Source organism: Coregonus clupeaformis, unplaced genomic scaffold, assembly GCF_020615455.1.
Source record: "Coregonus clupeaformis isolate EN_2021a unplaced genomic scaffold, ASM2061545v1 scaf0523, whole genome shotgun sequence".
In the NCBI taxonomy this organism is placed as follows: domain Eukaryota; kingdom Metazoa; phylum Chordata; class Actinopteri; order Salmoniformes; family Salmonidae; genus Coregonus; species Coregonus clupeaformis.
The window spans coordinates 79284-103212 of NW_025533978.1; the positions used below are offsets into that span (position 1 = coordinate 79284).

Sequence of the window (23929 nt, forward strand, 5' to 3'; positions counted from 1 at the left end):
ACTAATGGCTCCATATACTGACCTGCTATCTGAACTAATGGCTCCATCTACTGACCTGCTATCTGGACTAATGGCTCCATCTACTGACCTGCTATCTGGACTAATGGCTCCATCTACTGACTATCTGGACTAATGGCTCCATCTACTGACCTGATATATGGACTAATGGCTCCATCTACTCACTATCTGGACTAATGGCTCCATATACTGACCTGCTATCTGAACTAATGGCTCCATCTACTGACCTGCTATCTGGACTAATGGCTCCATCTACTGACCTGCTATCTGGACTAATGGCTCCATCTACTGACCTGCTATCTGGACTAATGGCTCCATCTACTGACTATCTGGACTAATGGCTCCATCTACTGACCTGATATATGGACTAATGGCTCCATCTACTCACTATCTGGACTAATGGCTCCATATACTGACCTGCTATCTGAACTAATGGCTCCATCTACTGACCTGCTATCTGGACTAATGGCTCCATCTACTGACCTGCTATCTGGACTAATGGCTCCATCTACTGACCTGCTATCTGGACTAATGGCTCCATCTACTGACCTGTTATCTGGACTAATGGCTCCATCTACTCACTATCTGGACTAATGGCTCCATATACTGACCTGCTATCTGAACTAATGGCTCCATCTACTGACCTGCTATCTGGACTAATGGCTCCATCTACTGACCTGCTATCTGGACTAATGGCTCCATCTACTGACTATCTGGACTAATGGCTCCATCTACTGACCTGATATATGGACTAATGGCTCCATCTACTCACTATCTGGACTAATGGCTCCATATACTGACCTGCTATCTGGACTAATGGCTCCATCTACTGACTATCTGGACTAATGGCTCCATCTACTGACCTGCTATCTGGACTAATGGCTCCATCTACTGACTATCTGGACTAATGGCTCCATCTACTGACCTGCTATCTGGACTAATGGCTCCATCTACTAACTATCTGGACTAATGGCTCCATCTACTGACCTGCTATCTGGACTAATGGCTCCATCTACTGACCTGCTATCTGGACTAATGGCTCCATCTACTGACCTGATATCTGGACTAATGGCTCCATCTACTGACTATCTGGACTAATGGCTCCATCTACTGACCTGCTATCTGGACTAATGGCTCCATCTACTGACTATCTAGACTAATGGCTCCATCTACCGACCTGATATCTGGACTAATGGCTCCATCTACTGACCTGCTATCTGGACTAATGGCTCCATCTACTGACCTGCTATCTGGACTAATGGCTCCATCTACTGACTATCTGGACTAATGGCTCCATCTACTGACCTGCTATCTGGACTAATGGCTCCATATACTGACTATCTGGACTAATGGCTCCATCTACTGACCTGCTATCTGGACTAATGGCTCCATCTACTGACCTGCTATCTGGACTAATGGCTCCATCTACTGACCTGCTATCTGGACTAATGGCTCCATCTACTGACCTGCTATCTGGACTAATGGCTCCATCTACTGACCTGCTATCTGGACTAATGGCTCCATCTACTGACCTGCTATTTGGACTAATGGCTCCATCTACTGACCTGCTATCTGGACTAATGGCTCCATCTACTGACCTGCTATCTGGACTAATGGCTCCATCTACTGACCTGATATCTGGACTAATGGCTCCATCTACAGACCTGCTATCTGGACTAATGGCTCCATCTACTGACTATCTGGACTAATGGCTCCATCTACTGACCTGCTATCTGGACTAATGGCTCCATCTACTGACTATCTGGACTAATGGCTCCATCTACTGACCTGCTATCTGGACTAATGGCTCCATCTACTGACCTGCTATCTGGACTAATGGCTCCATCTACTGACCTGCTATCTGGACTAATGGCTCCATCTACTGACCTGCTATCTGGACTAATGGCTCCATCTACTGACCTGATATATGGACTAATGGCTCCATCTACTCACTATCTGGACTAATGGCTCCATATACTGACCTGCTATCTGGACTAATGGCTCCATCTACTGACCTGATATATGGACTAATGGCTCCATCTACTCACTATCTGGACTAATGGCTCCATCTACTGACCTGCTATCTGGACTAATGGCTCCATCTACTGACCTGATATCTGGACTAATGGCTCCATCTACTGACTATCTGAACTAATGGCTCCATCTACTGACCTGCTATCTGGACTAATGGCTCCATTTACTGACCTGCTTTCTGGACTAATGGCTCCATCTACTGACCTGCTATCTGGACTAATGGCTCCATCTACTGACCTGCTATCTGGACTAATGGCTCCATCTACAGACCTGCTATCTGGACTAATGGCTCCATCTACTGACCTGCTATCTGGACTAATGGCTCCATCTACTGACCTGCTATCTGGACTAATGGCTCCATCTACTGACCTGCTATCTGGACTAATGGCTCCATCTACTGACTATCTGGACTAATGGCTCCATCTACTGACCTGCTATCTGGACTAATGGCTCCATCTACTGACCTGCTATCTGGACTAATGGCTCCATCTACTGACCTGCTATCTGGACTAATGGCTCCATCTACTCACTATCTGGACTAATGGCTCCATATACTGACCTGCTATCTGAACTAATGGCTCCATCTACTGACCTGCTATCTGGACTAATGGCTCCATCTACTGACCTGCTATCTGGACTAATGGCTCCATCTACTGACTATCTGGACTAATGGCTCCATCTACTGACCTGATATATGGACTAATGGCTCCATCTACTCACTATCTGGACTAATGGCTCCATATACTGACCTGCTATCTGAACTAATGGCTCCATCTACTGACCTGCTATCTGGACTAATGGCTCCATCTACTGACCTGCTATCTGGACTAATGGCTCCATCTACTGACCTGCTATCTGGACTAATGGCTCCATCTACTGACTATCTGGACTAATGGCTCCATCTACTGACCTGATATATGGACTAATGGCTCCATCTACTCACTATCTGGACTAATGGCTCCATATACTGACCTGCTATCTGAACTAATGGCTCCATCTACTGACCTGCTATCTGGACTAATGGCTCCATCTACTGACCTGCTATCTGGACTAATGGCTCCATCTACTGACCTGCTATCTGGACTAATGGCTCCATCTACTGACCTGCTATCTGGACTAATGGCTCCATCTACTGACCTGCTATCTGGACTAATGGCTCCATCTACTGACTATCTGGACTAATGGCTCCATCTACTGACCTGATATATGGACTAATGGCTCCATCTACTCACTATCTGGACTAATGGCTCCATATACTGACCTGCTATCTGGACTAATGGCTCCATCTACTGACTATCTGGACTAATGGCTCCATCTACTGACCTGCTATCTGGACTAATGGCTCCATCTACTGACTATCTGGACTAATGGCTCCATCTACTGACCTGCTATCTGGACTAATGGCTCCATCTACTAACTATCTGGACTAATGGCTCCATCTACTGACCTGCTATCTGGACTAATGGCTCCATCTACTGACCTGCTATCTGGACTAATGGCTCCATCTACTGACCTGATATCTGGACTAATGGCTCCATCTACTGACTATCTGGACTAATGGCTCCATCTACTGACCTGCTATCTGGACTAATGGCTCCATCTACTGACTATCTAGACTAATGGCTCCATCTACTTACCTGATATCTGGACTAATGGCTCCATCTACTGACCTGATATCTGGACTAATGGCTCCATCTACTGACCTGCTATCTGGACTAATGGCTCCATCTACTGACCTGCTATCTGGACTAATGGCTCCATCTACTGACTATCTGGACTAATGGCTCCATCTACTGACCTGCTATCTGGACTAATGGCTCCATATACTGACTATCTGGACTAATGGCTCCATCTACTGACCTGCTATCTGGACTAATGGCTCCATCTACTGATGGACTAATGGCTCCATCTACTGACTATCTGGACTAATGGCTCCATCTACTGACCTGATATCTGGACTAATGGCTCCATCTACTGACTATCTGGACTAATGGCTCCATCTACTGACCTGCTATCTGGACTAATGGCTCCATCTACTGACTATCTAGACTAATGGCTCCATCTACTGACCTGCTATCTGGACTAATGGCTCCATCTACTGACCTGATATCTGGACTAATGGCTCCATCTACTGACCTGCTATCTGGACTAATGGCTCCATCTACTGACCTGCTATATGGACTAATGGCTCCATCTACTGACTATCTGGACTAATGGCTCCACCTACTGACCTGCTATCTGGACTAATGGCTCCATATACTGACTATCTGGACTAATGGCTCCATCTACTGACCTGCTATCTGGACTAATGGCTCCATCTACTGACCTGCTATCTGGACTAATGGCTCCATCTACTGACCTGCTATCTGGACTAATGGCTCCATCTACTGACCTGATATCTGGACTAATGGCTCCATCTACTGACCTGCTATCTGGACTAATGGCTCCATCTACTGACCTGATATCTGGACTAATGGCTCCATCTACTGGACCTGATATCTGGACTAATGGCTCCATCTACTGACCTGATATCTGGACTAATGGCTCCATCTACTGACCTGCTATCTGGACTAATGGCTCCATCTACTGACCTGATATCTGGACTAATGGCTCCATCTACTGACCTGATATCTGGACTAATGGCTCCATCTACTGACCTGATATATGGACTAATGGCTCCATCTACTGACCTGATATCTGGACTAATGGCTCCATCTACTGACCTGATATATGGACTAATGGCTCCATCTACTGACCTGATATCTGGACTAATGGCTCCATCTACTGACCTGATATATGGACTAATGGCTCCATCTACTGACCTGATATCTGGACTAATGGCTCCATCTACTGACCTGCTATCTGGACTAATGGCTCCATCTATTGACCTGATATCTGGACTAATGGCTCCATCTACTGACCTGCTATCTGGACTAATGGCTCCATCTACTGACCTGCTATCTGGACTAATGGCTCCATCTACTGACCTGATATATGGACTAATGGCTCCATCTACTGACCTGATATATGGACTAATGGCTCCATCTACTGGCCTTGGCGTGTATCTGATCTTTGTTACAAAATAGAGCATGATATTTGAAAGAATGAGAGGACACTTTTATTAAAAACAATGCAAAAGAAGTTGGTTTGATGATAGAAAGCCAACATGTTGTATTGCAGAAGATATATAGGTATAGCCTTTGCTACATAGTGTACTATAGCCACTTAGCCAGGTGACTATGAATGAACATAGACAAACTCAGAGCCATGTACTGTATACAGTAGATCTCTTCATATGACTCTGGCATGCTCATTAAACACCACAAATGGTTCAGGAGTAAACCAGGAGACAACTCAAGCTGCAGTCAAACAGTATCCGGCCCTCTTTCTCTGTGCTGCATCTGTTCCTGAGGAGGTCCAGGATGCCTGCTCTAAGGTCAGGGGTCAGAGACTGGTGGAAGTGGTCCTGATCTGTCATGAAGTCCAGCAGCAGCTCTCCCATCTCATCCCCATTAGTGAAGCAGTCTGTGATGTCCAGGGTGTTGGGGACGAGGTGCTCGTCATACTTCAGCCCCAGCTGCTTCAGATGAACCTTGATGTCTCCAGCAGACAGGTAGTCAGAGATGGACTTGGTGCAGAGTTCTTTCCTGTAGGTCTTCCACAGGGTGTCCCAGCCGCTGCCAGCTGGAAATAGTATGATAGAGAACAGTGAAATAATGGAGGACATATTATAATATTATAACAGTATATTATTCATTATATGGTACTGTATATTATAGATAATATGTTACTGTATGTTATACATTATATGTTGTTGTACTGTATATTATACATTCTATATTACTGTATTGTATGTTATACGTTATATGAAACTGTATATTATATGTTCTATGTTAATGTATATTAGATATATGTTACTGCACTGTTTAATATATATGATATGTTACTGTACTGTATATTATACATTATATGTTTTTGTATATTATACATTATGTTACAGTACTGTATATTATACATTATATGTTTTTGTATATTATACATTATGTTACAGTACTGTATATTATACATTATATGTTTTTGTATATTATACATTATGTTACAGTACTGTATATTATACATTATATGTTTTTGTATATTATACATTATGTTACAGTACTGTATATTATACATTATATGTTTTTGTATATTATACATTAAATGGTCCTGTATGTTATATATTATATGTTGCTGTACTGTATATTCTATGTTAATATACATTATACATTATATGTTACTGTATAATATACATTATATGTTACTGTCCTGTATATTATACATTATATGTTGTTGTACTGTATATTATACATTATGTTACAGTACTGTATAATATACATTAAATGTTACTCTACTGTATATTATACATTATGTTATAGTACTGTATAATATACATTAAATGTTACTGTACTGTATATTATACGTTATATGATACTGTATATTATACATTCTATATTACTGTATTGTATGTTATACATTATATGATACTGTATATTATATGTTCTATGTTAATGTATATTAGATATATGTTACTGCACTGTTTAATGTATATGATATGTTACTGTACTGTATATTATACATTATATGTTTTTGTATTTTATACATTATATGGTCCTGTATATCATATTTTATATGTTGCTGTACTGTATATTCTATGTTACTATATATTATACATTATATGTTACTGTATAATATACATTATGTAACTGTCCTGTATATTATACATTATATGTTGTTGTACTGTATATTATACATTATATGTTACTGTATATTATACATTATGTTACAGTACTGTATAATATACATTATGTAACTGTCCTGTATATTATACATTATATGTTGTTGTACTGTATATTATACATTATATGTTACTGTATATTATACATTATGTTACAGTACTGTATAATATACATTAAATGTTACTCTACTGTATATTATACATTATGTGTTACTTTACACTATACGTTATATGTTGCTATATATTATACATGATATGTTCCTGTATATTATACATAATATGTAACTGTACTGTATATTATGCGTTATATGTTACTTTACTGTATATTACACATTATATGATACTGTATATTATTCATTATATGTTACTCTACTGTATATTACACATGATATGTTACTGTATATTATACATTATATGTTGTTGTACTGTATATTATACATTATATGTTACTGTATATTATACATTATGTTAAAGTACTGTATAATATACATTAAATGTTACTCTACTGTATATTATACATGATGTGTTACTTTACATTATACGTTATATGTTGCTATATATTATACATGATATGTTCCTGTATATTATACATTATATGTTACTGTACTGTATATTATGCGTTATATGTTACTTTACTGTATATTACACATTATATGATACTGTATATTATACATTATATGTTACTCTACTGTATATTACACATGATATGTTACTGTATATTATACATGATATGTTACTCTACTGTATATTACACATGATATGATACTGTATATTATACAGTATATGTTACTGAACTGGTATACTAACCTGCTTCATGAACTATGAGCAGTTTGCTGTTGTCCTTCAGAAGACTGTGAAAGAACTTGATGGTTCCTGAATAGTCATCTACGTAGTATAGCATCTAAGGGGTTGAATAGGGATATACAGTTTACATACACCTTAGCCAAATAAATTTAAACTCAGTTTTTCACAATTCCTGACATTTAATCCTAGTAAAAATGCCCTGTCTTAGGTCAGTTAGGATCACCACTTTATTTTAAGAATGTGAAATGTCAGAATAATAGTAGAGAGAATGATTTATTTCAGCTTTTATTTCTTTCATCACATTCCCAATGGGTCAGAAGTTTACATACACTCAATTAGTATTTGGTAGCATTGCCTTTAAATTGTTTAACTTGGATCAAAAGTTTTGGGTAGCCTTCCACAAGCTTCCCACAATAAATTGGGTGAATTTTGGCCCATTCCTCCTGACAGAGCTGGTGTAACTGAGTCAGGTTTGTAGGCCTCCTTGCTCGCACACGCCTTTTCAGTTCTGCCCACAAATATTCTATAGGATTGAGGTCAGGGCTTTGTGATGGCCACTCCAATACCTTGACTTTGTTGTCCTTAAGCCATTTTGCCACAACTTTGATGTATGCTTGGGGTCATTGTCCATTTGGAAGACCCATTTGTGACCAAGCTTTAACTTCCTGACTGATGTCTTGAGACGTTGCTTCAATATATCCACATAATTTTCCTTCCTCACGATGCCATCTATTTTGTGAAGTGCACCAGTCCCTCCTGCAGCAAAGCACCCCCACAGCATAATGCTGCCACCCCCGTGCTTCACGGTTGGGATGGTGTTCTTCGGCTTGCAAGCGACCCCCTTTTTCCTCCAAACATAACGATGGTAATTATGGCCAAACAGTTCTATTTTTGTTTCCTCAGACCAGAGGACATATCTCCAAAAAGTACGATCTTTGTCCCCATGTGCAGTTGCAAACCGTAGTCTGGCTTTTTTATGGCGGTTTTGGAGCAGTGGCTTCTTCCTTGCTGAGCAGCCTTTCAGGTTATGTCGATATAGGACTCGTTTTACTGTGGATATAGATACTTTTGTACCGGTTTCCTCAAGCATCTTCACAAGGTCCTTTGCTGTTGTTCTGGGATTGATTTGCACTTTTCGCACCAAAGTACGTTAATCTCTAGGAGACAGAACGCGTCTCCTTCCTGAGCGGTATGACGGCTGCATGGTCCCATGGTGTTTATACTTGCGTACTATTATTTGTACAGATCAACATGGTACCTTCAGGCATTTGGAAATTGCTCCCAAGGATGAACCAGACTTGTGGAGGTCTACACATTTTTTTCTGAGGTCTTGGCTGATTTCTTTTGATTTTCCCATGATGTCAAGCAAAGAGGCACTGAGTTTGAAGGTAGGCCTTGAAATACATCCACAGGTACACCTCCAATTGACTCAAATGATGTCAATTAGCCTATCAGAATCTTCTAAAGCCATGACACCATTTTCTGGAATTTTCCAAGCTGTTTAAAGGCACAGTCAACTTAGTGTATGTAAACTTCTGACCCACTGGAATTGTGATATAGTTAATTATAAGTGAAATAATCTGTCTGTAAAAAATTGTTGGAAAAATTACTTGTGTCATGCACAAAGTAGATGTCCTAACCGACTTGCCAAAACTATAGTTTGTTAACAAGACATTTGTGGAGTGGTTGAAAAACGAGTTTTAATGACTCCAACCTAAGTGTATGTAAACTTCCGACTTCAACTGTATGTGAGGTTGAGGATGAGAGAGGAATACTGTTATCAATGGGACTAGTGGCCATATGCAATCCGAACTTCTATTACTGAGACTAGGGGCAATATTCAATCAATACTGTTATCACTGAGACTAGGGGCCATATTCAATCAATACTGTTATCACTGAGACTAGGGGCCATATTCAATCAATACTGTTATCACTGAGACTAGGGGCCATATTCAGTTTATACTGTTATCACTGAGAAAAAGGGCCATATTCAATCAATACTGTTATCACTGAGACTAGGGGCCATATTCAATCAATACTGTTATCACTGAGACTAGGGGCCATATTCAATCAATACTGTTAACACTGAGAATAGTGGCCATATTCAATCAATACTGTTAACACTGAGAATAGTGGCCATATTCAATCAATACTGTTATCTCTGAGAATAGTGGCCATGTTCAATCAATACTGTTATCTCTGAGACTAGAAGCCATGTTCAATCAATACTGTTATCTTTGAGACTAGGAGCTATATTCAATCAATACTATTATCACTGAGACTAGAAACCATATTTAATCAATGCTGTTATAGTCCCCTGTATCTCAGTTGGTAGAGCATGGCGCTTGCAACGCCAGGGTTGTGGGTTCGTTTCCCACGGGGGGCCAGTATAACAAAAATTATGCACTAACTAACTGTAAGTCGCTCTGGATAAGAGCGTCTGCAAAATGACTAAAATGTAAATGTAATAACTGAGACCAGGGGCCGTATTTAATCAATACCGTAATCACTGAGACTAGGGGACATATTCAGTGTGTACTGTTGTCACTGAGCCTAGGGGCTATGTTCAATCAATGCTGTTATCATTGAAACTAGGGTTCATATTCAAACAATTTGATATCACTGAGATTAGTTGCCATATTCAATCAATACTGTTTTCACTGAGAGTAGACACATTTATGAAAATGCTTATCCCAGTAACTAATAAGCATGCACCCATTAAGAAACTGACTGTAAAAACTGTTAAATCCCCTTGGATTGATGAGGAATTGAAAAATGGTATGGTTGAGAGTAATGAGGCAAAAGAGATGGCAAATAGGTCTGGCTGTACAACCGCTTGGCAAACGTACTGCAAATTGAGAAATCATGTGACTAAACTGAATAAAAAGAAGAAGAAACTACACTATGAAACAAAGATAAATGACATAAAGAAAGATAGTAAAAAGCTTTGGAACACCTTAAATTAAATTTTGGGCAAAAAGGCAAACTCTTCACCATCATTCATTGAATCAGATGGCTCATTCATCACAAAACCCACTGATATTGCCAACTACTTTAATGATTTTTTCATTGGCAAGATTAGCAAACTTAGGCATGACATGCCAGCAACAAACGCTGATACTACACATCCAAGTATATCTGACCAAATTATGAAATCAAACATTGTCATTTTGAATTCCGTAAAGTAAGTGTGGAAGAGGTGAAAAAAGTATTATTGTCGATCAACAATAACAAGCCACCGGGGTCTGACAACTTGGATGGAAAATTACTGAGGAGGGTGGGGATGTTGGGGGTAGTATGGGATGGACTGCGGTAATTGTTTGCTAGGATAATAATTGCTTGTCAGTAAATTAAATGTAATACAATGGCAATCCGGGTTATTTTATAAAATCCTACGCATGAACTGCCAACATTATTACGCATATTAATTGATAATGATGGAAAATAAGATATGCAAGATATTTGAATATATATATATTTTTAAATGGTTATATATATATATATATATATATATATATACAGTGCTATGAAAAAGTATTTGCCCCCTTTCTAATTTTCTCTACTTTTGCATATTTGTGATACTGAATGTTATCAGATCTTCAACCAAAACCTAATATTAGATAAAGGGAACATAAGTGAACAAATAACACAACAATTACATATTTATTTCATAAACAAAGTTATGCAACACCCAATTTCCCTGTGTGAAAAAAGTAATTGCCCCTTACACTCAATAACTGGTTGTGCCACCTTTAGCTGCAATGACTCCAACCAAATGCTTCCTGTAGTTGTTGATCAGTCTCTCTACGTCCGCTGTGGAGGAATTTTGGCCCACTCTTCCATGCAGAACTGCTTTAACTCAGTGACGTGTGGGTTTTCAAGCATGAACTGCTCATTTCAAGTCCTGCCACAACATCTCAATTGGGATTAGGTCTGGACTTTGACTAGGCCATTCCAAAACTTCAAATTTGTTGCTTTTTTAAAAATTTATTTTTTATGTTGACTTGATTGTGTGTTTTGGATCATTGTCTTGCTGCATGACCCAGCTGCGCTTCAGCTTCATTTCACAGACGGATAGTCTGACATTCTCCTGTAGAATTCTCTGATACAGAGCAGAATTCATGGTTCCTTCTATTAAGGCAAGTCGTACAGGTCCTGAGGCAGCAAAGCATCCCCAAACCATCACACCACCACCACCATGCTTGAACTTTGGTATGATGTTCTTACTGTAGAATGTAGTGTTTGGTATTCGCCAGGCATAATGGGACCCATCTCGTCCAAAAAGTTGACTAAAGTTTGCCAAAAAGCACCTGGATGATCATCAAGACTCTTGGAAGAACGTTCTATGGACAGATGATTCAAAAGTATAACTTTTTGGACGACATAGTTCCAGTAATGCCTGGCGAAAACCAAACTCTGCATTTCACAGTAAGAACATCATACCAAAGGTCAAGCATGGTGGTGGTGGTGTGATGGTTTGGGGATGCTTGAAAACCCACACGTTACTGAGTTAAAGCAGTTCTGCATGGAAGAGTGGGCCAAAATTCCTCCACAGCGACGTGAGAGACTGATCAACATCTACAGGAAGCATTTGGTTGGAGTCATTGCAGCTAAAGGTGGCACAACCAGTTATTGAGTGTAAGGGGGCAATTACTTTTTCACACAGGTGAATTGGGTGTTGCATAACTTTGTTTATGAAATAAATGAAATAAATATGTAATTGTTGTGTTATTTGTCCACTTATGTTCCCTTTATCTAATATTAGGTTTTGACTGAAGATCTGATAACATTCAGTGTCACAAATATGCAAAAGTAGAGAACATTAGAAAGGGGGCAAATACTTTTTCATAGCTGTATAGAGGTGACAGCATTGGAAATGCTTTTGGCGGTTAATCTGCTTCTGTTTTGTGGGTGGCACTGTGTGCTGTTTTCGATGGATGGGTCCTGGCCTCTCGGGAACCTAGGGATCCGGAGGGACGTGGGTGGGATGCCGATCACTGGGATGACGGCTCAACTTGGGATGGGGAGGGGCTTTAGCGGGGGAATTAGTGGAGAACAATTGGAGGGTTACTTAGTAGCAATGCAAATATCACGGTACAGCTATATGGACACTCAATCATTACGGTATTTTTTATTGGTAAATGTACAAACTATAATTATAAATAGACTTGAAAATTGTATCTCATTATGGTGTATGGTGAAATAAGTATAGCCAGTCATAATTGTAATGGCTTAGCTGATAATAACAAAAGAAGAACAATATTTACATGGCTCAAAGAGAAGGAATATAATATCTATTGTTTACAGGAAACTCATTCAACAATTCTAGATGAAGTTGCGTGGAAAAAGGAATGGGGGGGAAATATACTTCTCCCATGGGCAAAGAAACTCAAAAGGGGTGATGATATGAATTAATAGTAATTTTGATCCGTATGTGCAAATTGTCCAAATAGATACGCAAGGTAGATGGATTATTTAAAATATGTTTTTGGACAATAAACAGATATGGCTCATTAACCTTTACGGACCAAATAATGATGATCCACAATTCTTTGACAATATATACAGTATAATAAATGATCAACCCTGCAAGCAATTCAAGACAATATTATTATGGTGGGAGATTATAATAGTGTTTTAAATAGCTCAATGGACCGTAAAGGAAATCACACCACAAACAATCACCCTCATGCTCTTAAGGAAATCGTGAATGTCATGAATACATTAGAACTAGTAGATATATGGAGGCTTAAATATCCTGATCTAGTGAGATATACATGGCGGAGACTCAATCAAGCTAGTCGTCTTGACTTCTTTGTTATCTCATTCTCGTTGGCACCAAAAGTTTAAAAAGTGTTGATAGGGGACAGAATGCGGTCGGACCATCATATAATTGGCATATACAGTGGGGAAAAAAAGTATTTAGTCAGCCACCAATTGTGCAAGTTCTCCCACTTAAAAAGATGAGAGAGGCCTGTAATTTTCATCATAGGTACACGTCAACTATGACAAAATGAGAAAAGAAAATCCAGAAAATCACATTGTAGGATTTTTAATGAATTTATTTGCAAATTATGGTGGAAAATAAGTATTTGGTCAATAACAAAAGTTTCTCAATACTTTGTTATATACCCTTTGTTGGCAATGACACAGGTCAAACGTTTTCTGTAAGTCTTCAGAAGGTTTTCACACACTGTTGCTGGTATTTTGGCCCATTCCTCCATGCAGATCTCCTCTAGAGCAGTGATGTTTTGGGGCTGTCGCTGGGCAACATGGACTTTCAACTCCTCCAAACATTTTCTATGGGGTTGAGATCTGGAGACTGGCTAGGCCACTCCAGGACCTTGAAATGCTTCTTACGAAGCCACTCCTTCGTTGCCCGGGCGGTGTGTTTGGGATCATTGTCATGCTGAAAGACCCAGCCACGTTTCATCTTCAATGCCCTTGCTGATGGAAGGAGGTTTTCACTCAAAATCTCACGATACATGGCCCCATTCATTCTTTCCTTTACACGGATCAGTCGTCCTGGTCCCTTTGCAGAAAAACAGCCCCAAAGCATGATGTTTCCACCCCCATGCTTCACAGTAGGTATGGTGTTCTTTGGATGCAACTCAGCATTCTTTATCCTCCAAACACGACGAGTTGAGTTTTTACCAAAAAAGTTCTATTTTGGTTTCATCTGACCATATGACATTCTCCCAATCCTCTTCTGGATCATCCAAATGCACTCTAGCAAACTTCAGACGGGCCTGGACATGTACTGGCTTAAGCAGGGGGACACGTCTGGCACTGCAGGATTTGAGTCCCTGGCGGCGTAGTGTGTTACTGATGGTAGGCTTTGTTACTTTGGTCCCAACTCTCTGCAGGTCATTCACTAGGTCCCCCCGTGTGGTTCTGGGATTTTTGCTCACCGTTCTTGTGATCATTTTGACCCCAAGGGGTGAGATCTTGCGTAGAGCCCCAGATCGAGGGAGATTATCAATGGTCTTGTATGTCTTCCATTTCCTAATAATTGCTCCCACAGTTGATATCTAAATACTAAGGAAGTCTCGAGGTTTTGCTCGCCTGAGGTAGAGTATCTTATGATAAGCTGTAGACCACACTATTTACCAAGATACTTTTCATCCATATTTTTCATAGCTGTCTATTTACCACCACAAACCAATGCTGGCATTAAGATTGCACTGAATGAGTTGTACAAGGCCATTAATCAACAGGAAAACGCTCATCCAGATGCAGCGCTCCTAGTGGCCGGGGACTTTAATGCAGGGAAACTTAAATCCGTTCTACCTAATTTCTACCAGCATGTTAAATGTGCAACCAGAGGGAAAAAAACTCTAGACCACCTTTACTCCACACACAGAGACGCATACAAAGCTCTCCCTCGCCCTCCATTTGGCAAATCTGACCATAACTCTATCCTCCTGATTCCTGCTTATAAGCTAAAACTAAAGCAGGAAGCATCAGTGACTCGGTTAATAAAAAAGTGGTCAGATGACGCAGATGCTAAGCTACAGGACTGTTTTGCTAGCACAGACTGGAACATGTTCCGGGATTCTTCAGACAGCATTGAGGAGTACACCACATCAGTCACTGGCTTCATCAATAAGTGCATCGATGATGTCGTCCCCACAGTGACCGTGACGTACATACCCCAACCAGAAGCCATGGATTACAGGAAACATCCGCACTGAGCTAAAGGGTAGAGCTGCCGCTTTCAAGGAACGGGACTCTAACCCGGACGCTTATAAGAAATCCCGCTATGACCTCCGACGAACCATCAAACAGGCAAAGAGTCAATACAGGTCTAAGATTGAATCGTACTACACTGGCTCTGACGCTCCTCGGATGTGGCAGGGCTTGAAAACTATTACAGACTACAAAGGGAAGCACAGCCGCGAGCTGCCCAGTGACACAAGCCTACCAGATGAGCTAAACCACTTCTATGCTCGCTTCGAGGCAAGCAACACTGAAGCATGCATGAGAGCACCAGCTGTTCCGGATGACTATGTGATCAAGCTCTCCGTAGCCGATGTGAGTAAGACTTTTAAACAGGTCAACATTCACAAGGCCGCAGGGCCAGACGGATTACCAGGACGTGTACTCCGAGCATGTGCTGACCAACTGGCAAGTGTCTTCACTGACATTTTCAACATGTCCCTGACTGAGTCTGTAATACCAACATATTTCAAGCAGACCACCATAGTCCCCGTGCCCAAGGACTCTAAGATAACCTGCCTAAATGACTACCGACCCGTAGCACTGACGTCTGTAGCCATGAAGTGCTTTTGAAAGGCTGGTCATGGCTCACATCAACAGCATTATCCCAGAAACCCTAGACCCACTCCAATTTGCATACCGCCCCAACAGATCCACAGATGATGCAATCTCTATTGCACTCCACACTGCCCTTTCCCACCTGGACAAGAGGAACACCTACGTGAGAATGCTATTCATTGACTACAGCTCAGCATTCAACACCATAGTGCCCTCTAAGCTCATCACTAAGCTAAGGATCCTGGGACTAAACACCTCCCTCTGCAACTGGATCCTGGACTTCCTGACGGGCCGCCCCCAGGTGGTAAGGGTAGGTAACAACACATCTGCCACACTGATCCTCAACACGGGGGCCCCTCAGGGGGTGCGTGCTCAGTCCCCTCCTGTACTCTCTGTTCACCCATGACTGCATGGCCAGGCACGACTCCAACACCATCATTAAGTTTGCCGACGACACAACAGTGGTAGGCCTGATCACCGACAACGATGAGACAGCCTATAGGGAGGAGGTCAGAGATCTGGCCGTGTGGTGCCAGGACAACAACCTCTCCCTCAACGTGACCAAGACAAAGGAGATGATTGTGGACTACAGGAAAAAAAAGAGGACTGAGCACGCCCCCATTCTCATCGACGGGGCTGTAGTGGAACAGGTTGAGAGCTTCAAGTTCCTTGGTGTCCACATCACCAACGAACTATCATGGTCCAAACACACCAAGACAGTCGTGAAGAGGGCACGACAAAGCCTATTCCCCCTCAGGAGACTAAAAAGATTTGGCATGGGTCCTCAGATCCTCAAAAAATTCTACAGCTGCACCATTGAGAGCATCCTGACTGGTTGCATCACCGCCTGGTATGGCAACTGCTTGGCCTCCGACCGCAAGGCACTACAGAGGGTAGTGCGTACGGCCCAGTACATCACTGGGGCAAAGCTTCCTGCCATCCAGGACCTCTATACCAGGCGGTGTCAGAGGAAGGCCCTCAAAATTGTCAAAGACTCCAGCCACCCTAGTCATAGACTGTTCTCTCTGCTACCGCACGGCAAGCGGTACCGGAGTGCCAAGTCTAGGTCCAAAAGACTTCTCAACAGCTTCTACCCCCAAGCCATAAGACTCCTGAACAGCTAATCATGGCTACCCGGACTATTTGCACTGCCCCCACCCCATCCTTTTACGCTGCTGCTACTCTGTTAAGTATTTATGCATAGTCACTTTAACTCTACCCACATGTACATATTACCTCAACTACCTCAACTAGCCGGTGCCCCCGCACATTGACTCTGCAACGGTACCCCCTGTATATATAGCCTCCCTACTGTCACTTTATTTTACTTCTGCTCTTTTTTTTCTCAACACTTTTTTTGTTGTTGTTTTATTTTTACTTTTTTTGTTTAAAATAAATGCACTGTTGGTTAAGGGCTGTAAGTAAGCATTTCACTGTAATGTCTGCACCTGTTGTATTCGGCGCATGTGACCAATAAAATTTGATTTGATTTGATTTGATTTGATCTTCAAACCAAGCTGCTTACCTATTGCAGATTCAGTCTTCCCAGCCTGGTGCAGGTCTACAATTTTGTTTCTGGTGTCCTTTGACAGCTCTTTGGTCTTGGCCATAGTGGAGTTTGGAGTGTGACTGTTTGAGGTTGTGGACAGGTGTCTTTTATACTGATAAGAAGTTCAAACAGGGGCCATTAATACAGGTAACGAGTGGAGGACAGAGGAGCCTCTTAAAGAAGAAGTTACAGGTCTGTGAGAGCCAGAAATCTAGCTTTTTTGTAGGTGACCAAATACTTATTTTCCACCATAATTTGCAAATAAATTCATTAAAAATCCTACAATGTGATTTTCTGGATTTTTTTCTTCTCAATTTGTCTGTCATAGTTGACAGGCCTCTCTCATCTTTTTAAGTGGGAAATATAAATCCTATGTGGATGGTGTTAAGCGATAGATGGGTGGTGTTGAATGGAGTTGAAGGATGGGACTAATAACAACTAACAACAAATAATAACAAGATAACTAATAATGTAAGCATACTGTGTCCATAATAAGTATATAGGTTGTAGGTTGGGAGCTTTTGTGAAAGAGCATAGTTAGAAAGATATGGCATATAGAAGCAAACCAGATGGACATCATGAAAATGATTGGTGAGGTTGAGAGTAGAAGAAGTTCAGGAGAAAAAACAAACAAAATATAATTATTGTAAAATTGACTGTGTCCATAAAATGTAGATAGTAAGTATAAGCTGGAAGTAGAGGCCTGGGCATTGTTGTTCACTAGTTTATTCCAAGTAGGGAAAGGATGGTGGGGTTGGAAAGTAATAAAGGGAAATACAGTGAGGGAAAAAAGTATTTGATCCCCTGCTGATTTTGTGCGTTTGCCCACTGACAAAGAAATGATCAGTCTATAATTTTAATGGTAGGTTTATTTGAACAGTGAGAGACAGAATAACAACAAAAAAATCCAGAAAAACGCATGTCAAAAATGTTATAAATTGATTTGTATTTTAATGAGGGAAATAAGTATTTGACCCCTCTGCAAAACATGACTTAGTACTTGGTGGAAAAACCCTTGTTGGCAATCACAGAGGTCAGACGTTTCTTGTAGTTGGCCACCAGGTTTGCACACATCTCAGGAGGGATTTTGTCCCACTCCTCTTTGCAGATCTTCTCCAAGTCATTAAGGTTTCGAGGCTGACGTTTGGCAACTCGAATCTTCAGCTCCCTCCATAAAAAATCTGTGGAGGGAGCTGAAGGTTCGAGTTGCCAAACGTCAGCCTCGAAACCTTAATGAATATATAAAAAACATGGGGGATTGGAAGTGATGCAGACAATTACATTGACTGAAGTTACAATCTATCTGCAATATTAAGCTGATCAACCCCCTAAAAAAAAGAATATGGGCCATATTCAATCAATACTGTTATCACTGAGACAAGGGGCCATATTCAATCAATATGGTTATCGCTGACACTAGGGGGCTATATGTAATCAATGCTGTTATCACTGAGACTAGGGGCCATATTCAATCAAAGCTGTTATCACTGAGACTAGGGGCCTTATGTGACCGACCAGATCGATTCGATAGGTAGCAACATTTGAAATTGTGTTTTTTACATTGGATAAAAGTAGAGACTCAGAGCTAGAAAATTGTGTATCATACGCTACTGTTGAGGAACAATGGGAAAGTAATTCTGCTTTGAAAGTTGATAAACTTGTAACCTCACTTTTGAGAAAATGGTCCTTGAATGTTTTGGTAAACCTGCTGGAGAGCTCTTCTTTGTCTAAACCCATTCAGCATCGTTCACACCCTCTTCAGCCTTAGCCCCACCCATCTCTTTAAGGATTCACGTGAGGCCATGTACTAAACAACCAAAGATTTCAAGACTAAAGGCTGGTTTATACTACGGGCGTGTTCGTAAATTCAATCTGGAGTGCCAGAGTGCGCTCTGGGCGTTCGTAAACTCAGAGCGTTGGCAGATTGTTTGTTCGTAAATTCAGAGCGTTTCGCTCTCGGAGCATTTAGAGTGCACACTGGACGCTCTGGCCGAGGAGTAGGGATGATCCGAGCTTTCTGACCTAAGAACAGCAGTCAAGCACTCAAGCTAACTGGCTAACGTTGGCTAGCTTGCTAGCTACTTCCAGAGACAAATGAGAGAACAGTTAGCTTACATTAGGCAATAACTAGCAAAGCAAATGGTTCTGAGATACGAATAATATTACTACACAGATTATACACGTAACGTTAGCTAGTGAGCCAGCCAACTAACGTTAGCTAGCTAGCTAACAGTACATTTACATTACATTTTAGTCATTTAGCAGACGCTCTTATCCAGAGCGACTTACAGTTAGTGAGTGCATACATAATTTTTTATACTGGCCCCCCGTGGGAAACGAACCCACAACCCTGGCGTTTCACTTGAAATGTCCACACTGTGCTGCACGCACCCTCACACCCACACACCCTCACACCCACACACCCTCACACCCACACACCCACACACCCACACACCCTCACACCCGCACACCCACACACCCTCACACCCACACACCCACACACCCTCACACCCTCACACCCACACACCCACACACCCACACACCCTCACACCCGCACACCCGCACACCCTCACACCCTCACACCCACACACCCACACACCCTCACACCCACACACCCACACACCCTCACACCCTCACACCCACACACCCTCACACCCTCACACCCACACACCCACACACCCTCACACCCACACACCCTCACACCCTCACACCCACACACCCTCACACCCACACACCCTCACACCCACACACCCTCACACCCACACACCCTCACACCCACACACCCACACACCCACACACCCTCACACCCTCACACCCTCACACCCTCACACCCTCACACCCACACACCCACACACCCTCACACCCACACACCCACACACCCTCACACCCACACACCCACACACCCTCACACCCTCACACCCTCACACCCTCACACCCTCACACCCTCACACCCTCACACCCTCACACTGCAGGTTCAACTACAAATACGTTCTAATCTGTGCTATATACAATAACTTGACTGGTTAAGATCACTGGGGTATTTCCAAAGCAATTTCAATCCTCTTACCTGAATCATGTGTATGAAGTCAAGCCTTTCACCTGAATCATGTGCATGAAGTCAAGCCTTTATGAAGTCAAGCGTTTTACCTGAATCATGTGAATGAAGTCAAATCTTTTGATCTCTTCTTTGTCTTTGACCTGTTCCTCATATGCTCCACACGTCACGCTGTACCAAGAGAATGGGATCTTCTGAAGGCTGGGAGTCTTTTTCACTAACGCTACAAAACAGTTACAAGACAAACAGGCAAAGCATCCAATGAGACTATTCATGATGATCAAATATACAGACTCTGTATCACGATAACTCCTGGAACAGATGACAATGCAGACGTGAATCTGTAGCTCTTTGAATCTGTAGCTCTTTGAATCTGTAGCTCTTTGTGAATCAGGGCTCCCTAGCAAAAGAGACACCAGTCTCAATGTGACTTCCCTATATAAATAAAGGTTAAATAAATCAGTACCTTTGAAATTGTCAGTGAGTTGGGTGCTGGGTTCCACAATGTCTGCAGTAAGAGTGGTGGCTGGCAGTTTAGACTGTAGAACAGACAGGATGTGGGCATCGATCTCCCCTGAAATACCATAATACTTTAACTAGAAGACCATGAAGCCATAATGCAGGACGCAATCGTAGAATGTTTAGCAAAATCAACAATTCCCTGCATATTATGCAAGGCCTTGCACATTTCAGCAATCACTGCTCTATTACCACATAAAACTGGAGGGACTGTATAATACTAGGACTCTATATAGAGTGGGTTAGGGTTAGGGTTAGGGTTAGGGTTAGGGTTCTGTATAATAGTAGTACTAGGACTCTATATAGAGTGGGTTAGGGTTAGGGTTAGGGTTAGGGGTTAGGGTTAGGGTTAGGGGTTCTGTATAATAGTAGTACTAGGACTCTTATAGAGTGGGTTAGGGTTAGGGGTTAGGAGTTAGGGTTAGGGTTAGGGTTAGGGTTCTGTATAATAGTAGTACTAGGACTCTATATAGAGTGGGTTAGGGTTAGGGTTAGGGTTAGGGTTAGGGTTAGGGTTCTGTATAATAGTAGTACTAGGACTCTATATAGAGTGGGTTAGGGTTAGGGTTAGGGTTAGGGTTAGGGTTAGGGGTTAGGGTTCTGTATAATAGTAGTACTAGGACTCTATATAGAGTGGGTTAGGGTTAGGGTTCTGTATAATAGTAGTACTAGGACTCTATATAGAGTGGGTTAGGGTTAGGGTTAGGGTTCTGTATAATAGTAGTACTAGGACTCTATATAGAGTGGGTTAGGGTTAGGGTTCTGTATAATAGTAGTACTAGGACTCTATATAGAGTGGGTTAGGGTTAGGGTTCTGTATAATAGTAGTACTAGGACTCTATATAGAGTGGGTTAGGGTTAGGGTTCTGTATAATAGTAGTACTAGGACTCTATATAGAGTGGGTTAGGGTTAGGGTTCTGTATAATAGTAGTACTAGGACTCTATATAGAGTGGGTTAGGGTTAGGGTTCTGTATAATAGTAGTACTAGGACTCTATATAGAGTGGGTTAGGGTTAGGGTTCTGTATAATAGTAGTACTAGGACTCTATATAGAGTGGGTTAGGGTTAGGGTTCTGTATAATAGTAGTACTAGGACTCTATATAGAGTGGGTTAGGGTTAGGGTTAGGGTTAGGGTTAGGGTTCTGTATAATAGTAGTACTAGGACTCTATATAGAGTGGGTTAGGGTTAGGGTTAGGGTTAGGGTTAGGGTTAGGGTTCTGTATAATAGTAGTACTAGGACTCTATATAGAGTGGGTTAGGGTTAGGGTTCTGTATAATAGTAGTACTAGGACTCTATATAGAGTGGGTTAGGGTTAGGGTTAGGGTTCTGTATAATAGTAGTACTAGGACTCTATATAGAGTGGGTTAGGGTTAGGGTTAGGGTTCTGTATAATAGTAGTACTAGGACTCTATATAGAGTGGGTTAGGGTTAGGGTTCTGTATAATAGTAGTACTAGGACTCTATATAGAGTGGGTTAGGGTTAGGGTTAGGGTTCTGTATAATAGTAGTACTAGGACTCTATATAGAGTGGGTTAGGGTTAGGGTTAGGGTTCTGTATAATAGTAGTACTAGGACTCTATATAGAGTGGGTTAGGGTTAGGGTTCTGTATAATAGTAGTACTAGGACTCTATATAGAGTGTCACTGTAGTGGTATAAATCTGGAGAAACAGTTGAGTATTAATAGTGCCACTCAGATTAAATCACATACCTCCACCACTTCCAACACCTAGAACATCCATTTTGGATTTCCCCTCTCCAATTCTACAGAAATCAAAGAGAACATTTGACTGTAAATGTATCCCAGATGATTATTAGTAACGTACTAACCAGACTAGATGAGTTATAAATCGTTACCTGGTGAACTCTCCAGGGAGAACCTTGTCAACAAACCCAAGGATGGCCTTGTGTTCCTCCGAGTGTTTCAAGTAGAACTGGAACCCCTGAACATAACGTCCCTCGTACCCCGCTGGCTTCACAGTGTTCATGGCTGCAGCCTGTTGATGTAAAGACCAACTGGCATTAACCTTAGTATGATCATAGAATACTATTATTTTAAGACCACATCTACATGTCACAATTCACCATAACATATTTCATATAAATCATCAAGATCAATCAATTGAGAAAGTACAGTGAGAAGCATTGATCACCTTGCTGTAGTGTACAGAGAAATGAGAAGCCTCTTCTGAGTAGACCTTCTGAGATCGCTCCCTCGCTCCCTCTGGCAGGGTGGACTCCCTCCCTGATTATGTAATAAGACAGATTGTCTGTCTGCACAGTATTGGTCTGTTCATAGAGTCCATGCAGCTGAGCTGTGAAATTCCATTCCCATGCAGTCTATGAGTCAAATATCCATGGATCCATTTCCAGAACCTCTCTCGAGGCTAGGGTTAATCCATCTCTCAACCACTTCTACATGAATTATTTCATTTCAAATCAAATCAAATTGTATTTGTCACATACACGTGTTTAGCAGATGTTATTGCGGGTGTAGCGAAATGCTTGTGCTTCTAGCTCCGACAGTGCAGTAATATCTAACAAGTAATATCTAACAATTTCACAACACATACCCAATACACACAACTCTAAGTAAGGAATGGAATTAAGAATATATACATATATGGACGAGCAATGACAGAGCGGCATGGACTAAGATACAGTCGAATATTATAGAATACAGTATATACATATGAGATGAGTAATGCAAGAAACATTATTAAAGTGACTAGTGTTCCATTTCTTAAAGTGGCCAGTGATTCCAATAGGCAGCAGCAGCCTCTAATGTGCTAGTGATGGCTATTTAACAGTCTGATGGCCTTGAGATAGAAGCTGTTTTTCAGTCTCTCGGTCCCAGCTTGCACCTGTACTGACCTCACCTTCTGGATGATAGCGGGG

The 23929-nt window shown here is 41.5% G+C and overlaps 1 protein-coding gene across 1 annotated transcript; it reads right to left on the minus strand.

The window, feature by feature from the left end:
• Nucleotides 1-5147: 5147 nt before the first annotated feature.
• On the minus strand, nt 5148-23276 carry LOC121560619 (histamine N-methyltransferase). The gene is made up of 7 exons (XM_041873562.1): nt 23185-23276; nt 22889-23028; nt 22743-22795; nt 20977-21084; nt 20603-20733; nt 7631-7724; nt 5148-5736 (listed from the first exon to the last, which is right to left on the minus strand). Exons 2-7 carry the CDS (start codon nt 23017-23019, stop codon nt 5384-5386), a joined length of 870 nt encoding a protein of 289 aa, XP_041729496.1. The 5' UTR covers nt 23020-23028; nt 23185-23276; the 3' UTR covers nt 5148-5383.
• Nucleotides 23277-23929: the final 653 nt, after the last annotated feature.

Excerpts from the sequence above, each read along its gene's own strand:
- LOC121560619 (XM_041873562.1), bottom strand. The coding sequence starts at position 23,019 with ATGAACACTGTGAAGCCAGCGGGGTACGAGGGACGTTATGTTCAGGGG. Across the intron at positions 21,085-22,742 it reads AGGTGTTGGAAGTGGTGGAG|GGGAGATCGATGCCCACATC; the intron begins GTATGTGATTTA and ends ATGGTATTTCAG. Across the intron at positions 7,725-20,602 it reads ACTTCATTCACATGATTCAG|ATGCTATACTACGTAGATGA; the intron begins GTAAAACGCTTG and ends TCAACCCCTTAG.